The sequence below is a fragment of the Haliaeetus albicilla genome, chromosome 25 (genome assembly GCF_947461875.1).
Source record: "Haliaeetus albicilla chromosome 25, bHalAlb1.1, whole genome shotgun sequence".
NCBI lineage: Eukaryota > Metazoa > Chordata > Aves > Accipitriformes > Accipitridae > Haliaeetus > Haliaeetus albicilla.
Window position 1 is genome coordinate 22,913,966 of NC_091507.1, and position 10,258 is coordinate 22,924,223.

The 10,258-nt window shown below is 53.1% G+C and overlaps 1 protein-coding gene across 3 annotated transcripts; it reads right to left on the bottom strand.

Annotated features, from left to right (window-relative positions):
- Positions 1 to 999: 999 nt before the first annotated feature.
- Positions 1,000 to 7,593, bottom strand: ING1 (inhibitor of growth family member 1). Of its 3 annotated transcripts, none has more exons than XM_069770280.1 (2): positions 6,675 to 7,593; positions 1,000 to 2,637 (listed from the first exon to the last, which is right to left on the bottom strand). In XM_069770280.1, the coding sequence occupies exons 1-2, from the start codon at positions 6,814 to 6,816 to the stop codon at positions 1,934 to 1,936; spliced, it is 846 nt and encodes a 281-aa protein (XP_069626381.1). In that variant the 5' UTR covers positions 6,817 to 7,593; the 3' UTR covers positions 1,000 to 1,933. The 3 variants fall into 3 exon arrangements, with proteins under 3 accessions (XP_069626381.1, XP_009922983.1, XP_069626382.1); XM_009924681.2 differs by lacking the exon at positions 6,675 to 7,593 and adding an exon at positions 4,338 to 4,516; XM_069770281.1 differs by lacking the exon at positions 6,675 to 7,593 and adding an exon at positions 2,725 to 3,009.
- Positions 7,594 to 10,258: the final 2,665 nt, after the last annotated feature.

Sequence of the window (10,258 nt, forward strand, 5' to 3'; positions counted from 1 at the left end):
GAAGTACAACAGGACTTCTGCTTGTCAGCGTGAGTATGTCTGTCTGGCAGGGAATACCCACGCAAGGTGATGTGGCACACCTTGAGGCTTTTCAGTACATCTTGAGAAAACACTGAGCCCCTTCAACTGCCTTGCGTTCAGGTGGATCCAAAACCTTGTCTTCCCTACTTCCAAGAGAAAGACCTGCTGGAATACATTGGGAAAAAGCAGCATCACTTCAGTGGTAGAGTTTCACTGTCCAGGAAGCAAAACAACACAATTATAAATTTTAAGACAATGCCGTGTTCCAAAAAAACCCAACCCCAGCCTCCCATACTCTTATAAGACTGTTGTCTGACCCACGAGATTTCACAACCTTCCTACTGCCGGTCCCGGCCCCTTCTCACTTGCAGTAAAGGGCCGCAGGGGGACGAGGAGACCAAACCAGCTCAGCCAGAACATCAGCCCCTCCAGCCACACAGGTGAAGGAAAACAGTCTGACCAAGCTTCACTACAAAGCTAAGCGACAGAGGGCCTGGACACCTCATCTAACACACGGCACCGCCGTCACAGCTAGTACATTTTTGTATGAGGTGATCATGAAGAATAAAAATGCCTACCCTGGAACGGCTGCAATAATATTTTGAAAATGCTGTAACGCAAAAGATCTTTCTGCTGATAACAAACATGGAATAATTTATATCCACAGCGTAAAAGCATGAAAACAACTGAATAAGACCAGCTCTATACTATCGATTTTTAGATAAATGTCCAGGTCTGGGAGTGACTGCAAGCACAAAAAGAGGAGATTTGGATGGAAAGTTAAATGCTATTTTGGCTCTCCTATGACCTTGCTGGCCATACAGTCTATGAAGATTCATTATCAGAACTGTAATTTGGTTACCACTACAACAGTTTCAGGCTTCCTAGCAGCAGCTTGCTGGAGCTGCTGAGGTTAAACACTTTTTTTTTTTTTTTAAGCTATACGAATGATCATTAAACATGATTGCTAAAGCAGCAAACTGTCAAAGTTGTTTCATTTATTTCTTAATATCACAGCTGTACAATTTTCATACATACAGCAGGAAATGCACATTGGTTACACAATGGCATTTGGCTGCATTTCCAAGTATAATACAGTAAGTGCAACTCCACTTAAAAATGTACATTTATACAACTTAAACAAATTAAGGATTGCTACACTACTATCTGTGACAGTATAAAGCTTCGTTTATGTTAAGTCTCATTACTAAACCACTTCCTAGTTAAATATAAAACATATTCAATCATTTTAAAATGGCCCTTGTGGTACTTGGCCAGCATATAAAATATTTGTTGTGTAAAATTTAACCATTAACTTTTTTTTTTTAAAAATAATCCTCTAAGCCTATTTAAACATTTGCTATTGAACTGTTATACTGACACTTTGTAGCAGGAACCAAATTTTACCCTCCTTTTGTTTTCTCTTGCACTGCTTATCACCAAAAGAAGTTACATTTGTAATGTATTGCAGCTTTATTCAGATACAACCAGATGTCTAAACTATTTAACAATTTTGCTCAAAAGGTAGATAACAATTTTCATTAAAGAAAACGAAATTACATTTCAGAGATATTTGTCATCAAAATTTTAATGGGTAGAGTGCTACCAGCACTGAAAAAAAAGGAAAAAAAAAAAAGTATTAATTTATCTTTTAAGACCCACCCGAATATTCAGTTTAAACTTTTATAACTTTACTTTTGGAATACATTGGTCCACAGACCACATTCTTGTTACAGTTTACCAAATGAAAAACAAAATTGCTTATTGCCGTCCCTATAACAGGAATGGTTCAGTTTTAAACCTCCTTTAAAAATATACATTTTACAATCCTTTCACCTCAACAAAGGTGATGCTGACAATAAATACACTGGTTTGGTGGTTCTATTCTTCTTTGCTCTGAAAAGTCTACAAACTACCTGTTGTAGGCCCTTTCTTTTTTAGACTTCTCCAATGCCTTGTCCATAGTTTTCTCGTTTTCTCCTCTACATTTGGGGCAGTACCATTTGCCCTTTGGTTTATGATTGAGTCCCACGCAGGAAAAGTGAAACCACTCAATGGGGCACTCGTCATTATCGCATCCTATCATTTCTCCATAGGAGACTTGGTTGCATAAGCAGTATGTTGGCTCGTTAGGGTCAATAGGAAGGTCTGGGGGAGAAGCTTCCCTCTCTGCTTTAGCCTTGGATCGTTTCTTCTTCTTGGACGTTTTTGCTTTCTTCTCCTTTGGAGTTCCTGAGGTGATGTCATCATGATCATGATTATTTGAAGCATTTTCTCGATTCTCGTTATTCCTTTGCCGCCTCGATCTCTTATTGTTGGGCTTTTCAGCCTGTGCGATTGTCTCATTCTTTGACTTATCTTGGTTGGCTTTCCCGCTGTTTCCAGTGGTATCGTTAGTCTCTTGACAAGTCTCAAACAGTTCCACGTGGCTGTCCACTTGCCTGGTTCTGTTCTCAACGAGCTCCACCATCTGACTGACGATTTGGATCTTCTCGTCCCCCAGTTCCTGACTCCGAATCAAGGCTCTCTGTATGCAGTGCAACATTCTTCTCTTCTGCACGGCATCTGTCTCTCGTTTAAATTTTTCATAGTAATCATCCAGGTCCTTCAGAATCTCTGCAAGGAAGAAATAAAAACTATAAATATTTTCGACACAGGGAATGGCGAAACAAAGCCTTCCCGTATTGTTCCACGCAGCAACACCTTTTCGTAACGCACAAAGCTGATCAAAGACAGATTCCCTGAAGCTGGTATCTGACAAGGAAGGGGCTCATGACTCCAGTGGATTACTTTTCTTCTAGTCGGTCCCGCAGGAATAGAACGCAAATGCTGATTTAGAAAAAAAAGTGACCAAATATAACGTTACGCATGCTGAAAATTCTTCCCTTTAAACTTAGCAGTAATTAAAAAGAACGAACTAACTAAACAAATACATGCACACCATCAAAAGTCCCAAAATTATTTCTAAAATTAGAGGGGAAATTGATAGACTGTTTTCCTGGACATTTTCTGTGTAACAACATTAATATTTTTAGTGAATGACTGAGAGTGGGAGAAAGAGAGTGGGAGAGAAAGCAAGTGCAAACCAGCTTAGCAATCGGATGCTGGGTTACTTAATAATCACTATCATACTTGACAGCTGATGCAGAAGAACTCCAAATACATGGGGCTGGACCCTAAGCTACGGCAAGTTTCATCCGATACTACTGAGTTACTTTTGTGGAAAATGTGAGGCCACTTAAATCCCTAGGACTACAGCATTAGGATTACAATATCCAAGATGTCTAGACGATTTCCTCCCTATACTTTCTGCAAAATACCTGTTGCTTGCTTTTTAAAACACAGAAATATAACCGTCATTAAATATTTACTGCAAAGGAGATGAAGTAGTTAGAAGATAACATTAAGGATGATATGCAACAATTGGAGCAGCTAGAGCTTCCAATTTAAAATGCCAACACTGAAAATACGTTAGATCTTGAATTGCACCAACAGTTTATAAGATCACTGCACAAAAGTGTTAAAAATTTCAAGAACAGTTCTAGAAACCTATTTTTAAGCAGATGTTTTTGAGTTTCACTGCAGTACTCAAATCAACTCAAACATACAGGACACTCAGCACTTCTATACTAAGTCAGTCCTCAAAACCACGCAGAATGTTTTTCCTGCATCTCCTTTCTTCTCTGATTTTTCCCATTCTCACAGGTTAGAATGTTCTGCCTTAGAGAAGCAAAATGTACTGAGATGTAAAATCTAACCTCAATTCACCTAACAGAAACCAGGATCTCTTATACATGCAAATGGCATTAGCAAAACGTTTTTTAAACTTACTTTTTTTTTAAAATAAGAGAATGCGATACATATGCAACTAATTGTTATCCTGTGATTTAGGTTTTGTCTTGCCCGGGCAGATTTTTTTGAACACACGTGTTCCTAATTTATAGTGAAGACATGGAAAGTTTACGCAAGTTCTACTTCAGTTTTTAAAGCTGCAGCCTATGCTTCTCACATCGGCTAAACACAACCTGTCAGCCGGTACTGCAATATAACCTATCTGACCCAAATTAGTATTCCAATGTGTTACGAACTATCTTAGGAGAATGCCTTTTTTCCCTGACTACAAAACAACCCTAAACAAAAGAGAAAGGAAAACCCCGAACCCAAACCGCCACCAAAAAAGCGCCCCAAAGGTACGGAACGAGGAGGACGGGTTCGGGAAGGCTGCAGGCCGAGCGCTGAGCACGTCCCAGGGCCGAGGGGCAGAAGTTTTACGTTCAGAGCTTTGGCCCTGGACTGACGGGACCCCTTCAACCCACCTCCGTCTGGCGGGGAGGCTGGGGTTCATCACGGACACTCTCTCTCTCGCTACCACGCAACAATCGGGTTGTTTTTTTTTTTTTTTGCGCGATTTACGCCGTTGTTCACCGGCTGGGAGCGCGCGCCGCTGCAACCACAACGAAAATCACGATTAAAAAAAAAAAAAAAAAAAGGCGTCCCGCGTTCCGAGAGCTTTATTCCCAGGACGGTTCCGCGGCCCTCTCGGGGACACAACCCCCCCCCACGCAGGGGACGGGCGGGACGGCAGCCACGGCGGGCGGGACGCGGCCCGAGGCAGCTCTCCTTGTCCCGGTGTCGGTGAGGGCTCCAGGCGCCGCCATTACGGTGCGAACGCGGGGCAGCCCGCCCGCCCGCCGCCTTCTCCTAGCAACCAGCGCGGCGGCAACGCCCCGGAAGTGACGGAGCAGCTATTGTTCTCCGGCAGGAAACCGGCGGCCGTTCTCCGCCCCCCCCTCCCTTCCCGGTTGGCGGCGTCACAGCGGAGGCGGGGCGCGGGAGCAGGCGGCGGCCACCGGGCGGAGAGGCGCGGCGGCCCGCCCACCCTGGCGCCTATCAGAGGCGCCGAGGGGGAGAGCCCGCCCCTGCCGGCCCGCTGTTGCCAATCGGAACTAGAAAGAACCAGAAGAGTAAAAAATAATAGCCGAGGGAGGGAGGGGGGAATGGCAGCCAATCGCAGCGGGCGGAGGGCGCTTGAGCCCGCCCCCTCCGGCACCGCCGCGCCATTCACGAGCAAGAGGAGGCGGGAAGAGCGGCGTCCCCCGTCCCGAAAACACGTCAGTCACGCTCCGGACGCCCAAGGTTGGCCTGCCCGCTGCTGCCGCCCCAGCCAATCAGAACGCGCAAGCCGGGGCAGGCCGAGATATTCAAATCAACCCCACAAAAAAGTTGCTTCTCGAAACGTCACGAGGAGGCGGGGCACAAGGCGGAATAGCCCGGACCGGGGACCAATCGGCGAGAGGGGGGCGGGCCGCGGCCGGTCCGTGGGGAAGCTACCCCCCCTATCAGCGCCGCCGAGGGGCGGGGCGAGCCGCGATATGCTAACGAGGGGCGTCGATAAAAGGCGCGACGACGCCGATTCCCCAGCAAAGCGCGGAGGCGCCCGCTGAGCGTGGCGGTGCGCGCCCCGTGGCGTGGGCTCGGAGCGCGCTGCCCGCCCTCCCCTCCTTTGCCCGGCCCGGTGCCCCCCCCCCCCCGACCAAAGAAGTGCCCCCCGAGCCCCCGGGCTGCCCGACGAGCGGCCGGGGGAACCGCAGGGTTCGGTGCCCACCGCCCCCTAAGGCCACATGGACGGGGGCGCGGGGCGGCGCGCCCGCCGTGGGGGGAAAGAAGGAAGGGGGGTGGGGGTGTCCTCCTCCCCGCCCGGTACCCCGGCTGTCACCGCTGCCGGTGGCACCGAATAAAGCCCTCCCCTCCCCCCCCCCTTCCCGAGCGGACACCAGCGAGCAAGTGACAAAGCTGCCCCGAGCCCCGCACAAACTGGCCTCCCCCCTTCCCTCCGCCCGTGGGGCATGGGGACAGCGTGCCCCGAGTGCCGGCAGCGCGGGGAGGGGAGGGAAGGGAGGGAGGGGGCACTTCAGCCTTCAGCACATCCGTAAACCCGACCGTATCCTCCCCCCCCCCCGTCCCCTTTCACGCACACCCCACACCGCACACGCCAGTCCCGTGTGTCCCCCCCCCTCCGCCCCACGGAGCGGGGCTGCTTTACCGGGGTGAAACGAAACCCCCCGAGGAGGGAGCGAAGAAAGCACACCCTGCCCCCCACTCTCGCCTAACCCCCCTCTCCTCCCTCCCTCCCTCCTTCCCTCCCTCCCTCCCTCACTAGCTGCCTCTCTCCCCTACTACAGCCATAATGAATACTGTACATTCCTAAATGTTGTGCTGTAATCTCTCCCTCTCTGTCCACCCAGCACTTTCTTCCGTACCCCGAAACCCTTCCACCTCAGCCCCACGGCCGGGGCCGGCCCCCCTTTGTGCACCGCACACCCCACTTCCCTGCCCCCGCCTTCTTGGCCAGCAATTTACACAGAAAAGCAGAGTCCTTGCTTAATAAGAGGAGCTGGAGACCTTTTGTTCCGCCCCATGACAAGAGCTAACGCTGCAGATCAGCCCCTCTCTCTCCTCGGATCTCTCCTCCCGGCTTTCTCCCTCCTTTCACCTCCCAAAAATAAAACTACCATCCCCGTGGGGTGCAGAGGGGCAAACGGAGCCGAGGCTCAGCTCTGAAGAAAAGAAAGGGAAAGACACCCTCCCCCCCGCCCCCCCGAGCCCCATACCACACACACGGACACACACACACACACGGAGAAAGCACTTACCTTGATATTTGGCGTCAATTTCCCTCATCAAGGAGACATTTCTCTGCAGATCGAAGGGCATGGACTCGATGGAGTCCAGATAATCCTCCACATAGTTCACTAGGTGAAGCTGGTCTCCGTTTGCAGGACTCAACATTTTCATCCGGCAAAGGAAAAAAAAAAAAAAATATCCTTCCCCACACCTCTCTCTCCCTGTCTGTGCGAGAGCAAGTGCTGCTCCCTCCAAAGACGGTAACCCCGATGAACGGCTCACTCCCTGCCCACCTCTCTCTGTAGCTCCCCCAAAACCCGAGAGAAGCTACATCTGACTCCTCTTGTGTGAAACGGAGAGAGACACACACACACACCCTCCGCCAGTCCCCTACAGCCAGCAGCAGCTGATTGAATGGCTGTCGTTGTGGGTAATTCACGAAGGAGGTGGTAGGAACAATCAGAGGGATTTGTGTGTGTGTGTGTGTGTGAGGGGGGGGAGGAGGAGGAGGAGAAAGGAGGGGGGCTTAAGCCAGCTCCTCCGAAACAATCTGGAAACAAAATGTGCTCTGCAAAGTGTCTGTCAGAAGCAGCGGCAGCCCCTCTGCCTGCGCCAGCGCCGCTCCGCTCCGCTTCTCCTCCGCTCCCCCCTTCCCCGCTCTCCTCACCGCCGCTCCCCGGCGATCCTAACGCAGCCTCCTCGCTCCCATACGCCGCACTTGATCCAACGTGGAAAACCCAAATACCAGTTTCAAACACTTGGGAAACATTCAGCCCCGCCACGCACGGCGCATGCGCACCCCTCCCAGCGCTGTGTATACACACACACACACACACACACACACTGGCACACTCGCCGCGCGCGCACACACACACACTCTCCCCCTCCCCCGCCCGGAACCGCGGCGGGGCCAGCGTTTCTCTGCATATTCATCGTCCCTCCTCCCCTTACTCACGTTTGGGGAGGGAAGGCGGTAGGGGATGCGGTCGTTAGCGAGGGGGTGGGCGGCTCGGTGCCGGCAGGGCCGGGCCGGGCCGGGGGAAGGTGGTTGTGGTGGTGCGGGGGGGGGGGGGGGGGGGGAAGGCGGAGGGTCCACTGGAGTTGCGCGGGCGCCGTGAGGAGAGCGGCCGGCGGGGAGGCTGAGGGGAGAGCGCGGGGCCGGAGCTTGCGGAGCGGGGGAAGTTGGATGCTTTTTGCGGTAGGGCACGGACTTTTGGAGGAGTCTCTCGCCTCCCTGAGAGCTGGTGGCGGAGCCCGCGCTCAGGCCCGGGAGGGAGCAGCTCCCCAGGGCTTCTCCTAGGAGGGACGGGACGGGGCAGCGGGAACCATGCGACGCCACCGCCGCCACCCCGCTCCGGGGGCAGGGCTGTACCCGGCGCGGCGCCGGACGCTGGGCTGAGGAGAAGCGCTGCCTCCCTCTCTCCTCCCTCTCTCTCTCTCCTCACCAGGCAGCCGCATCAATCATCCCCGCGGCGGGTGACACCCGTCCCAGCCAATCGCCTCTTCCCTCCTGTCCCGCCCCGCAGCTCCCTCGGCCAATCGTCGCCAGGCGGGAGGGAGGGCGGGCGGGCGAGCGGACGGCCGCCGTGACAACGCTGCCCGGGATACCGGCCGCGGCAAAGGGGCGGGGTAGCGTGCGGGGGAGGGAGGCGGGGCCGCGCATGCGCACTCGCCGCAGCGCGGAGAGAAGATGGCGCCGTCCGTCACGGACGGGATCCGACTACGTTTCCCAGCGGCCCCGGAGAGGGCGAGCGGGCGGGCTTGCCGCGGCCCCCCTTCCCCCGCGCAGCGGGCTGCGGCAGGCGGGGAAGGAGGTAGCGCGGCGGGGGGGGCTGCCCCCGCTCCGCCTGGGCGCCCGGCGGAGAGGGCTCCGAGCGCCTCCGGTGAGGAGGAGGAGGAGGAGGAGGAAGGGCGCCGGGTACGGTCCCGTGCTGCTCGAGTTCTCCCCGCCAGGGTGGCCCGTGAGGAAGGACCCCCGCTGCCGGTCACCCTTCCCGGGGCTGGGGCCAGCCTGCCTTGTGTCCCCTGAAGTTGTCGCCGTGGCCGTTCGTACCCGGCAGCTGCCCCGGTTAACGCGCCCGGCCTGGCCGCCCCCCGCTCCCCGGGCTGCCAAACCCGTGTCCCCTCCGGCGGCCGAGCTCCCCCTCTCCCCTGAGGGCGGCGGGAGGCGGGGCGGGCGCTGAGGGGAGGCGGTGGCTGGGCGGGCTCCGCTCCGACAGGGGGGGGGAGCGCAGTCGGCAGCGCCGGCGATTTTCTGTCGTCTGTCGTGAGGGAGATGTGGTGGCGTTTACCTGACATTTCCTCTCGGGAAGTCCCCGGAGCCCGCAGGCACCCGGTCCTGCCGGGATCGGCGGTGTCCGGTAGCCAGGAGCGGGGAAGGCGGGCCTGGAAAACCCTCCCCGGGCTCCAGCAAAGCAAAACAACGCACGCTTTCTGCCTCGTATTTTCTTTAAAAAAAACGTTACTGGCAATCCCCTAATTTCGGGGAGACTGACTCATCATTTCTGAACGCTCAGACTTGCTGGTACAGTCGTTGCGTATTGAGGCGCTGATGTTCTGTTGTAGGGAACGCAGGGAGCGACGGCCTGACGGAGGACCTCAGCATCTGAACCCCGTTTAAGTATTTCTGCTGCTGTCATCAACTTGGTGTGTGAACGCTCCAGAGTGGGGTGTTCAGGGGAGCACAGGCAGCTATTTACCGACCCTCTCCAGTGGGAGCCAGGCACTGAAATACTTCAGAGGAGCGGAAATGATACCGTAGGCCAAGCCTGTTTTGAACTGACTCTGCCCCGCTGCTTCGGGCAGGTTTCAGAGGGCAGTTGCTCGTTTTCTGAAGATACCTGTAAGTTCTCCGGTTTTTTTCTTCCTCTCGTTTTCTGTTTCCATGAGTTGCTGTACTTGCTGATGTAAACCTCGAAAACCTGAGATCTTGTGTATGTAAATTACAATGAGTACTACAGCATCTAGGCAGCGCTCCAAGCCAGTGTTTCTGGACCTGCGTGCTCTGGTTTAGGGTGGCATCAAGAGGGAGTTGTGTATTGGCAGCACTAGCCTGGGAACACCTATTCTAAACTGTTGGCACCACCTTGGTAGTTACAGCCTGTTTCACTCTTGCCTTGAAGAAGCTGAGCCACTGTCGGCAATGACAGGTAGTTAACAGTCCCCTGGCTAGTATAAGAACCCGAGCCAATAATTATGACTCAGTAGAGGCAAGACATCTGAAAAGAATCCAAATGAGTCCCCATAAGAGTCATTCTTGCAAAAAGTTAACCACCGTTCTGGACACACAATAGTAATTACACATACAAATAATAAATCAGTTTGTAAAAGTACCTGCTAATTTACTAAACAAGAACTTCTGTCCTTCCTCTTTACAGACAAAAAAAAAATAAATTAGAAAGGTACAACTTTCCGGTCTAGTTGTGGCCTGCTAGGCTTCAGTAATTTGCTCAAAAGTATTGATAGGCTTGGAAGCACTGAGGATAGAGAGCTTGGTATCATCTGCCTCTTAAAAGTCCCGTCTACTAGATCTTCCTCCATTAGCCTCTCATACGTTGCCAGAAGAGTGACAGAAAAAAACCACCATCGGACTTTGCACAAGTCCTACAGAAAG